General features: G+C 47.4%; 3 protein-coding genes across 5 annotated transcripts in view; 2 read left to right on the forward strand and 1 right to left on the reverse strand.

Moving 5' to 3' along the window:
- The window catches only part of LOC113202764 (mucin-19), a 52,438-nt gene extending 44,409 nt beyond the window's left edge, over window positions 1-8,029 (forward strand). The window contains exons 6-12 of the mRNA XM_052271666.1: window positions 1,351-1,410; window positions 1,510-1,591; window positions 1,746-1,858; window positions 1,951-2,047; window positions 2,892-5,647; window positions 5,730-6,519; window positions 6,607-8,029. Of these exons, the coding sequence (XP_052127626.1) occupies window positions 1,351-1,410; window positions 1,510-1,591; window positions 1,746-1,858; window positions 1,951-2,047; window positions 2,892-5,647; window positions 5,730-6,488 (3,867 nt within the window). The 3' untranslated portion in view covers window positions 6,489-6,519; window positions 6,607-8,029. The remainder of the gene's footprint in view (window positions 1-1,350; window positions 1,411-1,509; window positions 1,592-1,745; window positions 1,859-1,950; window positions 2,048-2,891; window positions 5,648-5,729; window positions 6,520-6,606) is intronic.
- Window positions 8,030-8,573: 544 nt separating this feature from the next.
- On the forward strand, window positions 8,574-15,725 carry LOC113203137 (uncharacterized). 3 transcript variants are annotated; one of them, XM_026417697.2, is made up of 7 exons: window positions 8,574-8,717; window positions 9,612-9,663; window positions 9,735-9,868; window positions 9,955-10,107; window positions 10,192-10,355; window positions 10,441-10,620; window positions 10,927-15,725. In XM_026417697.2, the coding sequence occupies exons 3-7, from the start codon at window positions 9,736-9,738 to the stop codon at window positions 13,393-13,395; spliced, it is 3,099 nt and encodes a 1,032-aa protein (XP_026273482.1). In that variant the 5' UTR covers window positions 8,574-8,717; window positions 9,612-9,663; window position 9,735; the 3' UTR covers window positions 13,396-15,725. The 3 variants fall into 3 exon arrangements, with proteins under 3 accessions (XP_026273482.1, XP_052127632.1, XP_052127633.1); XM_052271672.1 differs by lacking the exon at window positions 8,574-8,717 and adding an exon at window positions 8,768-8,948; XM_052271673.1 differs by lacking the exon at window positions 8,574-8,717 and adding an exon at window positions 8,969-9,261.
- A 3-nt stretch (window positions 15,726-15,728) lies between these two features.
- Window positions 15,729-17,391, reverse strand: LOC113203206 (syntaxin-8). Its single transcript, XM_026417819.2, has 7 exons — window positions 17,224-17,391; window positions 16,853-17,047; window positions 16,672-16,758; window positions 16,436-16,596; window positions 16,255-16,347; window positions 16,086-16,187; window positions 15,729-16,007 (listed from the first exon to the last, which is right to left on the reverse strand). The coding sequence occupies exons 1-7, from the start codon at window positions 17,253-17,255 to the stop codon at window positions 15,949-15,951; spliced, it is 729 nt and encodes a 242-aa protein (XP_026273604.1). The 5' UTR covers window positions 17,256-17,391; the 3' UTR covers window positions 15,729-15,948.
- Between the last annotated feature and the right edge of the window lie 281 nt (window positions 17,392-17,672).

The raw sequence follows: 17,672 nt of genomic DNA on the forward strand, positions 1-17,672 counted from the left end.
CACCGCACCACACCCGGCCCCGGCGCGCCCGGCCCCTACCCGCCCGTTATGCCTCCATTCCAGCGAGAAAACGGATTTGGCCTTGGGCGGCATTTGCGCTGCTCGGTGTGCTGCGGCCCGGCCGCGCGGCGCACGGAGGACCGCTCGTGGGGGACCCAAAGACCACCGGGAACAAGGGGGAGGGGACTACGGGTGCAAAATACGCTAGCGGCGCTACCCGCGTGTGTGAGTAGTGTGTGTGTATTGCCGTGTTGAGACAATGCTCGGCTCTGTGTGCAAGTGCCCGAGACCGCGGCGAGGCGTGGGGTGGCGGGGCGGGGCGCGGGGCGCGCTGCTGGGCCGGCCTATCCCTTGCTCCAGGCGACTCGCTGTCCCGGTTCCCAGCTCGCGCGGCCCGGCCGGACCACGGGCCGCGCACTGCTGCCGGACGCACCGCCGCAGAACGTCGTCTAGGCCGGGAGAGGGGCCGGCTAGACCGGGCGGGGCGCGGCACCGAGCGCGGCACCCTCGGGCGGAGGTGGGCCCCTCCTCGACGGGGCCCACCTCGCAGTAAGTAGGGTACGGTGCGCTGCTCGATGGGGTGTGACCGCTAACGTCGTCTGCTATCCTTTGTGGCGGCGAGAGCGCGACGCGACAGGGAAGTCCGAATGTGGTCGGATTACGCGGCGAGGGCCGTCCCTATGGGGGCCCCGGTGGCGGCTCTGGCAGGGCGCGGGCCGCGGTGTCCCATAAACTGTCCCCCTGCCCGGCTGAGCGCGCACGCACCACACGACGAGCCGCGCAGCGCTCGGAGAGGGCGTCAAGCTGCCGGCAGGGAAGACCATCGGTGCACGTTGTCTTGCCTCTCCGTCGCACTCCCTGCGTGAGCCCCGCCCTATTCGTGGGAGTGGGAGAGAGACGGAGACAGACAGATGGAGGGGCACACGACGCGGCGACGACGACGACTTTGGCGCGCGTTGCCTGTCCCTGCTGCTGCTGCTCGCCGTGATTTATGGGAGTGAAACTGGTTGTTTGGAAATGGCTCTGCGTGGCAAGAACCTGGCGCGGCCCCGCTAGTCTGTCTTCTTTGGTTCACACCCGCGTTGCCGCTGATGCGGGGGGGATCTGCACGCTTGCCGCGCCCGGCGCGTTGGTGCAATGTACACTGCAGTACTGTAATGCGAAACGAGGTGGTAGAACGGTGACGACATGTCGACCCAAATTTTGCTGGTGGAGCTTGCGGACCGTTTGCCGGCGCGCTTCGCCGCCCTTGCTGCCGCGCCCAGCGCCCCGCGCCTCTGATCTCCCAGAAGTAGTACGTTTTTGTGTCCTGCTGATCCTCTAACCCCGCCCGCTTTCCCTCTGTTGCAGGACCAGAGCACCTGCAGCGATGGCTCGCTGCTCAGCATGGGCAGCTCAGACCTCGACGAGGTGAGTCAGCCGTTTGCCGGGTTTTAAGGCCCACTTTGCGCGCTCACCACTGAAACCGACGATATTTATGAAAACAATCTCGTGCTTGTCCTCCTGCAGGACTCGTGTGGCCAGAGCTCGTCGCGGCATTCGTCCAAAATCTCACTCCAGGACAAGAGGAGTGCGTTCGCTGATGGAGGTGGTAAGCGTACAGCTTAAAACGAAATGGATCCTTAAGCTTATTTTCAACTCAATTAAGAGCCCGTGAAAAGTCTATTCTCTCTGTTTTGTGGAAACATAGTTTCGTACATCCCCGAAAGGACACTCAGAGACGCACCTGAATTTGCCTTTTGCAGACCTGGAGGTGTCTGTCAGCACGACCCCCCTGAGCCACAGCGCCGCCCGACACAAGATGGCTATCAAACCGAAGCGAACCCACGGAGCTCCTCGGAGACGAAGGATCCAACAGGTAAGGCTCGTGCTCTTGAGCAGTGATGTCACACGCAATTAGAGAAACATCACACCATTAATATGTATGTACCCCGTCTCCTCCTTGCGCAGCTCTCAGCCCCAGCCCTGCCAGCCACCCCTGAACTGAACGAGGAACCCAGCGGTTCAGGAAGGAGCATCAGTCCAGAGCTCCCCACCAGTCGCATAGGTATATTGAGTTAGATTTTGTAATTTTTGAATAAAAAGTTGTTTTTTTTTTTAATTTTATTTTTAAACGAAAAGATTGCGACATGATGTTTTAAGAGTCTTCAACTGTCTGCTGTATTCGCTTATGATGGTCTTCTTTATTCCAATAAGGGGACTGATATCATGACTGCATGGATTTATGTTTATAATACCTAAATGACATAATTGTCTATTGTAGCACTTAACAAAATTACTGACCCATCTCTCCGTCTTGAGAAAGACAACGCACCTAACTAAGACGCTTAACAAAGTTGCATTAAGACTTATCGTCACAAACACGAACCACTGCAAACATTGCGTAACTTAGATAGAATTTACTTCGGCTGCTCCACGCGAAACTACGCTACTACCTTTGGCTATGCATTCGGCGACAAAAAAATCACACGAGCTGCTATCAATCACGTATAAAGAGGGAATGCCGCCTGCTATTAATACACAATTTCCAACACTTCTCTGTTCCACTTAAATTGAAAATATCCTCGTTGGCAATGCCAATGCCCGGGCTCATTCGCACCTCTCACTTGCAAAATTTCCCTCACGCGCCCCCTTCACTTATGTTCAACCTGCCTGTGTGTCTGTTGTGTGATGTGTGTGTTTGCACGTGGCCCTGCCTGCTTTGCTTCTAGCGCCCACTGCTGCTGCAGCTGAAGCCTCGGCCCCTGTCGCGGTCCCTGCTGCCGCCCCCGCTGCCGCCCCTGCTGCCGCCCCCACGCCCGCCCCCCGCTCGCTCCTCACTGCCACCAGCACCACTGGCCCCGGCCCCCCCGGCTACCACCTAAAGTCTGCGTCTCTCCCCCCCGGCGCAGCGCTGCAGCGGAATCCTCCCTTCGGCCCGCTCTACGGGTCGTCCGGGTCCTCGGGCTCCTCGGGCGCGCCGCCGGCCTCCGGCAAGGGCTCTGGTGCCTCTGGCAAGGCGGCCGTGACGGTGACGCGGAGCCGGTCGAGCGCCGCGGCGCGCCAGCAGCCGGAGCACGAGGCGGGGCGCGAGCACGGCGCCACGCGGCGCAGCGGCTCCTCGGACCAGCTGGACCGGCACGAGCAGGCCCGCCAGCAGGAGCAGGCCTCCGTCAAAACCAAGAGGGAGGACCTGTCCTTCTTCGGCCGACTGCTGTCGCGCCGCTCCGGCAAGAAGAAGAAGGGGGAGCGCGCCACGGAGCAGCCGCCCGCCCCCGTGCTGCCCGCCGGCGCGGGTTCGGCGGCCCCCGCCGCCAGCTCCGCATACTACAGCGTGTACTCCGCCAAGGACGCGGTGGACGGGCCCGCGGCCTGCAGCCTGCCGACGCGGCGCCTGGACGAGAAGGGTCGCTACGTGGCCGAGGCCGAGGCCAACCACCCGTCCGGCCTGCCGCCCAACGGCGTGCCCCCGGGCGCCCTCACCACGCACTTCCTCACCAAGCAGCAGCAGCAACAGCAGCAGAGGCCGCGGCAGCGGCTTGAGCCCATGACCCTGAGCCAGCGGGACGACGAGACTGAAGACGGGTTGGAGGATGACGATGTTGACGTAGCTATCACCAGGACCACCACACCCCTCGACGGCGTACCCATACCCGTCAAGCCCGAACCCGCCGCGGTGGCGGCAGCTGCAGCGGCAGCCGCGGCCAATCGCATGCAAGTCTCGTACTCCACGTCACCGCCGGCGCCGCTCTGGCCGGCGTCCAGCATCGCCGCCACCCTCGCCCCCGTCGAGACCAAGGTGGTGGAGGTGATCGAGAAGACCCCAGAGGCCCGCAGCCTGTTCGAGCAGGAGCGGGAGAAGGAGAGCAGGTGCCGCATCCCGGGGCTTTCTGCCTTCCAGCAGCGAGTGTCGCAGGTCGGGCAGCCCGACGAGCCCGCCTTCTGCTCGCTGACGGAGCGCCGCGGGGTGTCCCCGAGGGTGGAGAGCCAGGCCGTACCACCCGCGCAGCCCCCCAGCCTACCCGCTGGCCTAGGGCTGGAGTCGAGTAGGGAGAGGGACGTGCTGAGGCACTTCGACGACGAGATGAGCACGATATCGCTCGCGACCTCGCTCACCGCCTCGGACGGAGACGCCTTTTCGGGGTCGCCCGATTCTCTGGAGCCACCACCTGCTTCGGCCTCGACACCTGCCGCCCTTTCTGTGGAGTCGCCTGCTCCTGTGGAGCAGGAGGCGGCATCCTTTCCGAGCCTCCCGGACACCATCCACGACACGCCTCCTGCAAGCCCCGAGCAGGTTTCGCAACCTCCCGAGGCGCAGGCCATCGGCACCAAGGGTAAGTCGACGTCGCTGGGCAGCATAGAGAGCTTCGAGCCTGCGTCGCCGCAACCACCGCTGCTCAAGGCGAGCTCGAGCGACAGCCTCACGGGCAAGGTCGTCAAGCCCCCCGGCAAGGCAACGCACCAGGTCACCATCCCCCTCGGCACCAGCGGCCTCAGCATCACGCAGCGGGTCGAGCAGCCCGCCGAGCCGCACCGTGTCACTGTCGCATGCGTGCCCGACCCCGGCAGCACCCCCGCCACTACAACCCCCACGCCCGCGCCCGCCCCGGCCCCCGCGCCCGCCCCCACCAGCACGCCCTCGCCCCCTACAGTCACGCTTGTCAACCAGCCGAGCCCCAACGTCTGTCCGACGACCAGTCCGACGCTCCCCGACAAGCCGACAAGCCAACAAGACACCCTTGACAAGCCGGACAAGGACAAGACTGAGAAGTTGGATTTGCCGGCAGAGCCCGTCCAGCCTCCAACCGTGGAACAGCCCAGCCCCAGCCCGGCACCGCGACCGTCGGGGCTGAGAAAGAGCCTGCCGCCCATGCCGGTGCCAGCCAGCGAGGAGACCACCGGCGTTCCCGAGTTCATGAGAGTGCAGCTGCACCGCGTGGACAGCAAGCCCTCCGTCAACGTTGTGCTGTCCACGGCCAGCAGCCCTGAGAGGGGAAGCCGCAGCAGTCTGGGCGTCATCGACCCCTGGTCCGTCGAGGACGTGGTCACGGACGCCGCCCCGGCACAGGTCTCCCTCCTTGGTCTGCGGGTGAAGCGCGCCGCGAGCAAGGACGACGTGGGCCAGGCCGTCGAAGCCAAGGCTAAGGACGCCACGCTCGACGTTGCGGACACCGTGCTGGCGTCCTCCGTGCCCAGCACGCCGCACAGGGTCCAGCCTCTGCAGAAGAGCGCCTCTGTGACGGTCGTCCCGCAGTCCCTCATACGCAAGCAGCCTCCGCCGGTCAAACGGATGCTGTCCGAGGACAACAACAACGTCATCATCGTGGAGAAGAAGGACAAGAAGGAGCAGCCCAAGACGACCCCGGCGCAGGAGGACGCGATCGCCGCCGCCCGAAGGAAATCTGCGTCGAGAGACTCGCTTCAGCTGCAGTGGCAGTCGAGCCTGGAGGACAACAAGGAGCAGCGCAGCCGGGACTCGTCCATCAGCCCGGTCCTGGACGGCGTCGTGCTCAGGAAGAAGTCGCTGCCGCGGGAGGGCCGCAGCGTCCGCGACGACACCCCCGAGCTCATGAAGGTCTTCGCCCGGCGGTCGCTCAAGGTTCGGGACTCGGACGCGGAGCTGACGCTGTCAACGCTGGCCCAGGGTGCCCAGGCCTGGGAGACCAACGTGAGTATCTTTGGGTGAGCGTAGTAAGCTGACACTGTGGTCGCTCGCATCCACTGATGAATGTTTCGATTGGTTTTTCCAGGGCTCCAGTGAACAGACGCAGCAGCAGCAGACACCGCCGCTGACACCGCCACAGACGCCGCCGCACACACCGCCACAGACGACGCCACAGACGACGCCGCCGCAGACGACGCCAAACACGACGCCGCAGGCGACACCGCAGACCCAGCAGCGCGCCAGCAGAGACAGCGACAAGGAGAATGAGGGGGACGGCGGCGACTCCCTCAAGGCAGAGAGGACCCTGGCGGGGCTGGCGCCCTACAGGTTCCAGCGGTCGGTGAGCGGCGGCCACGTCGTGCAGGCTCAGGATCAGCCCCCGGCCGTGCGGCCGGGCCTCGGACCTGCAGCCGAGAAGCCCGCGAAACCAGCCAAGCCCGTCTCCGCCCCGGCCACCGGCGATACCGTGAAGGACAATAACAACAGCAACCGTCTCCGGACGCGGAAGCCGGACAACGTCATCACCAACGGCAACACCATGAACAACATCAACAATAACAACAACATCAACAACAACAATTCCGAAAAGACAACCCCTACGACACCGCCCCCAGTCTCCAGCGTCGTGGCGAAGATGTCGGCGCGATGGACGCTGCCCGCCGAAGCAAAGCAGACCACCGTGGTGGTGAGCCCGCAGCCGGCCCAGCCGACCGCGCCGGCTTCGAATGAACCGGAGGGAAGCCCCAACGTCGGCGCGCCGCCCGTGCCCAAGTTCAAACGCATCCAGCAGCGCAAGGAGGAGTGGGAGCAGCGAGCCAAAGCACTTCAGCGAGCGACCCAGTGAGGCGCAGGAGCCGCACTGCTGCGTCTAGTTGGTAAGCTGAGAAGGTTCGGTATGATAGTATGATACCTGTTCATGCTTGGGGATTGTTGTCTGAATGTACACTTTCGTTTGCTTCCAGCGCCTCCTCCAGACCGACCGCACCGGGCTCGACGACATCCCGCCGTCATTGGATGTCTTTGGCTATCCAAGACGTGGTCTGTGCCTTTTAAAAAGTTCTGAGAATAAGGGCAAAACGATGGAATATTTTTTACAATTCATTTTTTTTTCCTGTTTTTATGACTTACATTTACTCTGTGCAATGCTTCAATCTTGTGTTACCATTGCCTTTGCTGGGAAATTTCTTTAAGTCAAGTCTTCCTCTCATTTTAAGTGCTAACTACCATAAAACTCATTAAACTGTGTGTATTGTTAATTATTTAGATACACAAAAATATTTTCTGGTCAAAAGCTAATTTGCTTTATTTTCTCTTTGAGAAATTTCAGTCATGTTCTTGAGGATGTATACATATTTTGAAGTTTGTGTATTAATACTTACGTATCTTTACATCCTATATTCTTTTGAAATTGCTTTTAAAAAGTTGATGTATATTTTGTAATTTATGTATTTATGTGTACATATTTATGCCTCTTCTTTTCTAATACCTTCTAAACAGACAAATGTGATTATTTTTCATATGTATATAAGTGTAGGAAATAAGTAACAGTAATGTGAGAGTAGTTTGACTGCTTTTTGTCTGGGTATCAATGTGATGTGCCTAAACATTATCAAATATTTGTATGGAATCATGTTTTCCCTTATGTTTTGTTGAGTAGGATTTTTAAGTATTGCATGATCTTAAAAGGCCATAGTCATACAGTACTCATTATTATTGTCTACTTGATTGAGTGTAGTTGATTTCTACTGCCTGTTGGAGGTCATTTCTTGCACACTCACTGTTCCTTTTCTATCCTATAAAGATTAGAAAAACCTGCTTTTACAGTCTGTTTTGTTCTTTGGTAGAGATATCTGGTGCCAAAGTGAAAGTGTAGTTTTATCTACATTCCGGGTGTTATTGTACTGTCATTATGAATTTGAGAATCTCATCCATTCTTATTGATTTCAAGGAAAGGCAGAAGAACTTCTCAAAGTGTATCACTTCTCATCTCATTCACCTTTGGGAAGAAATTAAAGATCTGTACTTGTTTTTTCGCGTTCTTTTAAATGTGTGTATGTTATACCTAGCAGGGTAGTAATTATAGTTGTTCAAAGTGTATCTCGTATCTCACTTTCTTGCCAAAGGTCAACTTACTCATCTGGCCCATAAAATCAGTTTCTGCCAAAACATTGGCTGTGTATGCTGTTTTTTCTTCTTACCTATTTTGGATATGTGTCTACCAAATTCCCTTGATCATGTATCAGTAATATTAATAACAACTCAAATTTTAAAGTTTGTACTGAGGTAGTGTATTTGAATACACTTTCATGTAATCCAACTCATTGATAGGAGTTGAAAATCTGTTTATTGTATGAATAAATCAGAGAGTACTTGTTAATTTTACAATGTTGCCTCCCTTTATTATTCCCTGCTTACTCTCAGCTCCCAGAAGTGGACCACACAACAAACAACCAGATTGAGCATGCAAATTATTGGACAACTTTAGCTTTACTTTTTGAAGTTTTAGGTAGGTGATTGGAAAGGGGGGGGGGGGAGTATCTATTTTCAGTTATAAATGACTGCATGCAGTTGCTCATAAGTCATATCGGTCTTTTAAAAGCGAATGGAACATTGCTGGTGAATCCTAAATTACTGAGATTATACTAAGATAAATTTTGAAGATATTACATTAGTCAGCAAGGACTTTTAGCCTGATTGGTCCATGATCTGTGGGAAAGAATTAAGAAGTACCTTAGAATGGGGCAGTATAATAAACACACTGGTAAACTCCCCGCACCAGCAATAACTATGATAGACATTGAATTGAATATTCCGCATCCCAGTCGCCTGGATTTAAACTGCGTTAACCAATAAGGTTCTCAAGGTTCGCACTTGTCGAACACGCGCCACAATTCAAATGTCGCGGCCTTCCCGATCGGAATGTCCGGTCTGTTCTCTGCGCCGCTGCGAAACTGACCCCGACATGGCTTGGTTTGGCGGGCAGGTCACGTGACCAAACAGTACGTCGTATGTATGTAGGCGATGTAGGTTGACCAAAATATTTGTATGTGTCGTGCAGATTTTGATATTATGGGTATGTATTGAGTTGACCGTTCCCGTTTAGTAATTTAATGTTGATGGTTCTATCTCCAGAAGCTTATTGTGTCACAATTTTAATCGTGTCATGCTTCTCGTGAGCTCAAGTTAACCGTGTCAGGGGGTCATCTGTGATAGTTGTTGTGTCCTCCAATATGGCTGGCAAGAGCTTTAATGTTTTTTTCACCTCGTAAAACTATGATTTCTTGTGCTCTACGATTTCCTAGAGGTTCTTTACCTTTTCACTGCTTTGGGAAAATTTCTGCCTCATAGATCAGATCATTTCATTTCAAGGCTGGCTTAATGAAATTCACAAGTAGGCCTACATGGAATGTTTTCTGCAGTAGATTTTAATTTTCTAATTGTGTATAGCGATACAGTTTCAGATTTATTTTGGCCAGATTGTGACTCTACTGTACATTTTAACGGTCTGGTATTCGTATCTTTTTTATTTTTTTAAAATGTGACGTCTTCTTTGCTACAAACATTGCAAACCTCAATGAGACAGGTTATGTCATCTCAGTTTGACATTAATCAATGAGGTTCGTACCACTAAATGAGCATTCTAGCACTTGTCCCAAATGCAGGTGTATAAAATTTAGTAGTTAACTCTCTTTTGCATAGCACATTTTCATTTATCTATTCAACCTGTTCAAGTCCTTTAAGTAGATCATAACTGTTTTAAATACCTTGGCAGTGATGTTTATAGTGTTGTTAACAACATTACTCTGACACTACTAAAGATGGCCTTTCCATGAATACTTGTGGCGTACATCCATATCTATCGTAAAACATTTTTTTAAAACTATAGATATCTAAGCTGTGACTGCGTTGCAATTGTAAGGAACCAAAATATTGAAATGATAAAATATTTTTCTCTTCTGTATTGTAGGGCATGACAGGACTAAACTTCTGTGATAAGGATTTATACTTATAAATACCAGGTAAGAAATCTGTAACACTTCATATCTATTCTACTTGTGTGATTTCTGTTCTTACATCATCATTATTACAGGATGAACAATTGCGACACTGAACAGCCAGGCCGTCGCCGGCTACGAGTTGCAGAACTTCACCCACACTTAATGTGTATATTATGTGGAGGGTACTATGTGGATGCAACTACAATCATTGAATGCTTACACTCTTGTAAGTCCTGTTTCACTAGCTTCTTTATTCTTTCACCTCCTCAACTTGTCAGAACTGCAGTAAATATGTATGATTTCTTGTTTCAGTTTGCAAAAGCTGTCTTGTGCGATATCTAGAAAGCAATAAGTACTGTCCAATATGTGAAGTTCAAGTCCACAAAACTAAACCACTCCTCAATATTCGGCCTGATGAAACATTGCAGACAATGGTTTACAAACTAGTTCCGGGTCTATTTCACCGTAAGTTTAGTAAATAATTGATCTTTTTCTCTACTATCTATCTACATGTTAGAAAATTTATATTTTTTCACTCTCTCCTCTTAGGAGAAATGAGGTACCGTCAGGAGTTTTATGCTCAGCATCCTGAAGCTCCAGACTCTAACCCTGAGGACAGAGGTATTGTTGATCCAATTGAGTGTCAATACTACTCACCTGAAGAGCCTGTCAGTTTGGCACTGGAATTTAAGACAGACAGTATTAACAACAATGTAAGTACAATACCTTGGAATAGAATTTGTTGGTGTAATTCAAGTTTGTATACTATTAACTAATCCATAACATCTGGCATAATAGGGTGTCTACAAGCGCTACCTTCGATGTCCTGCGGCTGTTACTGTTTCACACCTTCAAAAATTGGTTCGGAATAAGTATGGTCTTTCTTCAATGCATCATGTAGATGTTTTGTTTGACGACAAGCTTCTGACCCCGGATTATAGTATAATGGATGTTGCCTACACATTCCAAAGGAAAAGAGTAAGTGTGCGTCCCTGTACAATCTCAGGGTGGGCACGCAACAGGAAAGTCAGGGGAAGACAAGGGAAATTAAGCAGTGGTCGGAGAAAATGACAAAGTCCTGCACATTAATACTATTTTGGAGCTTCTGGAGATATTGTAGTTTCATGTCGCTGAAAAGTTGCATAGAAAGAATCTTGAAAAAATAAATAACCAAAGCAATAGTGCTGAATGTTAAGGACTTAGACAACTCAATTTGCGTGGCCACCCTGAATTGAAATTTGGTACAATACATTCCCTTTACCTGATTATTTCTTCTGTTTGCAGAAAGAACAGTTCAACTTTACATACCGTATTTTGGAAAATCAATTCAAAAGGAGAAAACTAGAGGAGTCTAATGCAGTTGTAGATGCTGGAGAGCCAATGGATGTTGATCCACCTCCTCCCTCTCTCCCTAAATCAGGTACAATCCAACCAATGCAACAAGCGAAAACTGTGGGTGCCTCGCAGACAGATAATAAATCTAAACTTGATTCCATAATATCTAAAATATCTGCAAAAAAATCAGGTGTTGCTAAGAAAGAGAGAACTGGTGACGAGTGGAAGGAAGTGCAGTTGCAAATTAGTGAAAGTGGTGTGATGAGTGTCACAGACATTAGTTCAATCAACAAACTTATCAACAGTATTGAGAAAAATGTTGGTCCATCAGATCGCAGTGAGACCAAAGCCATTGGCAATAAAAAAGAGCCTTCACCTGAGAAAATACCTTCTGTGAAGAACAAATTGTCATCTGGGTCTGCAGTTTCTCAAGATGACAAAAATGCCCCTTCCACAAATATTGTTCAATCAAAAGAGTCCAAGGATATTGAGGTATCAGTGAAAACTGATGTTCGTCAATTGAACTCAAATGAGCCAGTTAAATCAGAAATAAAAGGAGAACCTCCAGCACCCAAGCCTTCAATGAATATAAAGGAAGATGGAGTAAAGAAGCCTAAACCTGATGTGACAGAGACCAAAATTATGCAAAATCCAGTATCAGCTAAAGTATCTACAACCTCTTTGAAAACTCAGCCAAACATTCCATTGCCAAAAGTTCCAATAACTTCAAGTGCAACACAAAGTACCCAATCATCCGTGTTATCAAGTTCAACCTCAAGCAGCATGTCATCTATATCCTCAAGTTTGTCACAAAATAGTTCAAAATTGAGTATTGTTCCTGTAAGTGCTCCACCACCTACAGCACTAAAAATGTGTACTGTCACACTTGGTTCAAGCCAAGTTACCCTGTCACTTTCACCATCTCCGTCATTGAGCTCCAATTCCAACATGGTTCCCACTAGTGGGCCTGTCTCAAAGCCTACCAGTTCAGCTTTGACAACAACAACAGTTACAAGAGCGTCACCAGTACCTGTGCCCAAACCAGCTCCAGCTGCTTCAAGTTCAAAAAAATCAAGCTCATCGCCTGTAGGTTACAAAACCTTGAAGTGTGGGCCGAAGAATTGGAACCCCACAATATCAAGAAACAGCTTCTTATCTTCGAAGGTTGAGCAGCAGGCTCCCCAACAGGGTAGTAGCACCAGTGCAGGAAACTCAGCATCTAGCTCATCAAAACCTGCTGCAGCACCTCGTTTCTTCAAAATGAGAAATACACCACGCTACTTAGGGAATCCTGCATCAGGTGTGAAGGCTATGTACCAAATACCAGACAGCAAACCTGAAACTCCTGCACCTGCTAAGTCACCCTCTGTTATGAAACTAGACCCCAGAACTCTCTCCCCCATTGTATCTAATTCATCTTCACCTACTTCTAAATCATCTCCTGTTCAACCAAAAGCTAGACCTCCATTTCCATCGACTACTCTCTCTGCTCAAGTTAGTAATAGTCATATGCCTTCATCTCGGAGTGTAACAACAACAACTACAACTTCAAGCTCGGCCTCGAAACTTGCAGACCTATCAAGCCTTCGCAGTTCTCCCACTCAGGCACTGGTGAACCCTTTTTTGTCAAACTCTTTCATGCCAAAAAATCTACCGAACTTTTTCCTTAATATGACACCTGGTCTACTCCCAAGTGCAGCACAGTTTGGTATGATGCGCCCAGGCTTAGGGTATCCTCCAGCCTCAGTGAGTGGATTCCACCCATCATTACCTCAGACTGCTGGAATGCTTTTCAACCCTCATCAATTACACCGCCAACTTAGTGCCTCTTCACCTGGCAGTCCTACGGGATACCCATCATCACTACCTCCATCTCCATCAATGTCACTTTCTCCATCTTCCTCTTCTACATGTTCATCATCATCATCATCTAAACACTATTCTGCTGGTCAGAGAATTCCAATGAGCAATGACAAGTTATCAAGTGCTTCTAGTTCGCAGTCTTCTCCAAGCCGTACTAATCGAACTAGTTCCTCTGGGTGTGATGTATCTGTGTCTAATTCTAAAGGACTAGGGACTGAAAAAGTTAATGGTTCAGAGTCACTTAAGATTACAGTGGAGAACACTGCTAAAGCAAATACTTCCAAAAAACATGATGAAAAGGCAGATGCAAAGTCCAAAGGACTCTCAAATTCAGTGTCAAAAGATACAAAACCACCAACATCCAGTGCAAGTGATAATAATAATACCCTTTCAATATCTAAATCGAAAACAACTTCAGAGAAACCTGAAGCTGGCAAACTTCCTCATGATATTTCAAATTTGCTTCCCAAAGAAGCAGGAAAATGTGGAAATGAAGAGCTGGCTTCTAGATCAAAAACTCCGAGCAGCACATCATTTCAGGCTCAGCAGTTATAATGTCTTGCTAGGTTGTTGATCTTGATGCTCTTTTGAGAGCAATTTATGTTTTAAGTTTTGCAATATGGGCTGTGCCCTGTGTACAAAGTTTTAAGTGCACTTTACTTGTTTGTTAGAGGAACATATTATTTTGCACGTGTGCACAAGTTTGTTTTACAGTACAAAGGTGTGTATGTTTATTAATACTGTGCTGGTGGAGGATGACTACACCCACATTTTAACTTATCATCACAAAAATAGCATATTGTATAAATCTGTGAAGCAATAATACAAATTGTATACTTTCACTTTTGTGGGGGTTTTGTACATACTGTATTTTAATTGTTATTGTTGGATGTGATTCCCCTTTCCTTGGGAATATGAATGAGTTTGAATTAATGGAAGTGCTCAAAAAATTTGCAATGAGTCTTTTTTTTTTTTTTAAGAAAAAAAAAAAAAGAATCTAATGACATGTCTGGTAAAGTCACCCTGTTGGTGATTGTGTGATTTAATATTCTATTCTCTATACCGGTATTTTGAAGTGTAAGTTGTAGTGTTTTAAAGATGCTGTTATTTTTTGTAAGTATCAATATGTATCTATATTTATAATATTGAATAGTTGCCTGAAATTTGGCAAGATTATAATTTTCTTTTTTAATTTTAAGGGATGTATATAACATGGGGTTTCTTTCATCATCACACTTTTGGTACCCTATTTATCTCTTTCCCTCTACATGTGATATTTGTGCACTGTTAAGACAACCCATAACAGATCCACAGTTTAAGTCTAGTTTAAATCACATAGTTATTAATTTTGGATCACCTCGTTTCTTCCCTGTTCTATGTTTTGGAAATCTGTGCTGTTTAATCTCTTGAGACAGACTGCTCAGCCAGCTGCCTACTTTTACGTGAAGAAACTCTAAACCCACCTAATTTTTATTTTCAATGAAATTTCTTTTCATCCAAAGAAACCAAGTGGCTAACAATCTCACTCAGTGCCTTCAAGGATTTATACCCTTTTTTACATCCTCTTTGATAAATGTGCCCGTAATGTTGGTCTTCCTTCTGCTGTAAATTGTAATCATACTCACCACAGAAATAAGGCCCATCTCTAACCTATCCATACTAACTGCCTTTTGATTTGTGATTCATGTAATACTGTCTTCATCTAACATAGACTACAGTAATATTTAAGGGTCCACATAAATTGACTTAATTACAATTTTCTACAATATATCTTCCACCCTGTTTTGAGGTAAATATTTTATTTACCTACTTGTAATTTTTTATTCATGGCAATGTGTCCACTTACAGATAATGTGAACTGTTAATATTTTTCAAAAATATTTTTGTAATACTAGCTCTAATAATGTTGACGAACATTAGTCAATTGTTTTACATGTTAGCGCAGGGTATTGCTTGTATTTCTTTCTTTTAATACCAGTACAGACTTTCTATTGTGCCTTTGAGAGGTTGCCTCTATCAAACTATTATAATCTATTTGTTTTCATTGTTGACTAGTTTGAAGAATGTGCCTGAAAAGGCATTCTCGAGACAATTAAGAAGTAGCATATGGAGTGGATCTGAAACCATATTGGTGTTTTTTCTATATTATCATTGTTTTTGTGAATCTCCTTACTGCTGGATTCTTATTTCAATTAGCAGAAGAAATTCTGTGCTTAACATGAAATTTTCTCACTTTAAATTGACACAACTTCAATTTGTTTTTTTTTAATATTCTTGAAGTTTATTTTTAAAATTCTATGGTTTACAGGGTTTTTTTGTACTGTCTGTATAAAAATCATGCTTTTTATCTTTGTGTGAGAAAGTTTCATTTTCTTACTGAGCTTGTCAAATTGAATGAATGTGAATTTTCAATATTGTAAACAAGCGTTTTTTTTTCCGTGCAGATTCTCTGCAAAGTTTGTTTCGTTCAGAGACTGGACTGTTTTTCAGTACTTGGATACTTGTTGATGTATGTGTACTTTTACTTGGCACTAGTATTTTATTGTTGTGCTCACTCTCCAAAGTTGATTGATATTTCACATCAGTTGAGTATGTTTGTCAACTTTCTGTCTACTGCTTAATTTTTTCTTTTTCACTGCTGCATGGGCGTTTCTAGTCTAGTCTTTTCATTAATTGTACATTTGAAAGGCACTGTCTTCAGCTTACTATGCATTACAATGAATGTTAATTCTCTTCAAGTTTTACTTACACGTTGAAGTTCAATGTCTTATGTATATTTTGTAAATGTGTGCCAACTTCCTTTAGATTTCTATGCATATATTATGTATTTTTATGTTCAGTTGGAAGCTTGTTTTCATTAAACATCTGCATTGCAGAAAACATCACTCTTTATGTCTCAATTTTTTATTAATATAGTATTTATCACAATTTTATTTAAAAAGTCGTACACTTTCAACACGTAAAAGTGTAAGCAATATTATGAATGTAGCAAAATATAATGAAAATAGTGATTACATTTAGAGAAGGATTCCATTGACTGCAATTTCATCTCGCATAGGTATTTTGTTCGAATGGAATAGGTTTGAAGATTAAGATTGATGATTCATATCACAGGCAAACAATGACTAAGATTGCAATGAATAGCAAGATGATTACGGTCCAGAGTCCTAAGACAAAGTAATGTTTAAGTACTCAGGAGGAAGATATTTAAAATTGCACTTTTAAAAAATACAGTAGTAGCTTACCACATGTAGAGTCTTTTCTTGATATTGTGCGGACCTGCCGTGTTTCATTCATTAATCCCACTGTGGTACGATCAATACCATCAGCCAAGTCATCAAGAATTTCTGAAAGCAAATAAAGTTTATGACTATAGTAGTTCTGCTATCTAGTCTCATTCCATACCTTACTCACCATTGTGCACATCTACTTCATCTCCTATTGTTCGTGCTATATCTTTTTGTCGGGAAATTATTTTAGCTAATTCTTCTAGGCCAGCATCTTGTTCTAGAAAAAAAAACAAAAACTGATCAGGTCAAGTTCTAAAATTTTCAAAAATAGCTTAAAATATTTCTTCCAGTAATAAATACCATACCTCTGATCACCTGTTGTGTCATACTCTGAGCCCTCGCAACATCAAATGTGTCAGAATCAGGTTCATTGCCCCATCCTGTCGTACCCATGTCTGCAAAGACATTGGAACTGCCAGCACGATTTGTTAGCAGCTGGGAACGGTTGTCATCGCTTTCACGATTTCTAAAGGAAAAAGAATGTTGTTACCATAAAATGAGACAGACTGACTACAAGTTAATGTTCAAATTGACAATCTACCTAGTACTAAAACGCTGTTGAAGTTGGCGTATTCCACTCTCTAAGTGCTCCACAAGTCTTTTCCTTCTTTCAGCCTCATGAGGTGTTCTGAACCAAGAGAATGTTAAGTATTTGACACACTTCATCAAAATCATATCAGTAACTAGGAATCTTAGGTTTTAATAGACAAATAAAAGGATACATTGTTTCTCTCCCTGCAGTAACTGACAACTTTCCACGTAGTTGTTGGACTTCTACTTCAAACTGTCTCAACCTGACTCGTATGGAAGCTGACAGTTTGCCATAAGCAGCTGATGACGGAATTTGAGAATCCCGCTCTGAGAGCTGGGCAGCAATTTCACGGAACAGTTTTTCGCATGCCTCATGCTCCCTCAGCCTAGAACACAAAATGCAACATGAATGTCTCAAAGATGTAAATAAATAAACAGTCCTAAATAACCAAAGAAGCAGTACTAAGACATTTGACATTTGACATCCATGTTTGATTGATTGATATCTTGTATGTAACTGGAACACTAAGCCCAAGAATAGTGCTACGTCCATCTAGCTTACCAAGGATCGCCATCAACATCAACAAGAGACATTTTGGATTAAAATGGTATCAAAGACAGCAACAAACTGTTGACCATGACCCTAGCCCAAGGAATAGGGAGGAATCGTTGATGTTGATATGTTGATGATGACGTTCTGCTAGCGTCTCGTCCGCCTTTGGTGGCAGGGTGTGGGTCGACGCGAGACTAGCGCCATATATGAAAAATTGTACATCCGCTAGCCGGGTTGGGAAGGGGGGGGGGGAGGGGGGCTGGAGAGTTGAGCGAAGAGCCTGCGCCCGGACCCGGCCGGAGCCCGAGGCCCCAGGTCCGCGGTCCGCCCCCCCAGCCCAGACCCCAGTCTCGATTCGGTTCGGGTTGGGGCAGCATCGAGGCGCCCTCCGCCCTGCTCGTGCTCCGGGGCCCATAGCGACTCGCGAGCGTCACCACGCCGCCGCGCTCGTCGCGTGA

The sequence above is a fragment of the Frankliniella occidentalis genome, unplaced genomic scaffold (assembly GCF_000697945.3).
Source record: "Frankliniella occidentalis isolate FOCC.00 unplaced genomic scaffold, Focc_3.1 Scaffold169, whole genome shotgun sequence".
Taxonomy (NCBI): Eukaryota; Metazoa; Arthropoda; class Insecta; order Thysanoptera; family Thripidae; genus Frankliniella; species Frankliniella occidentalis.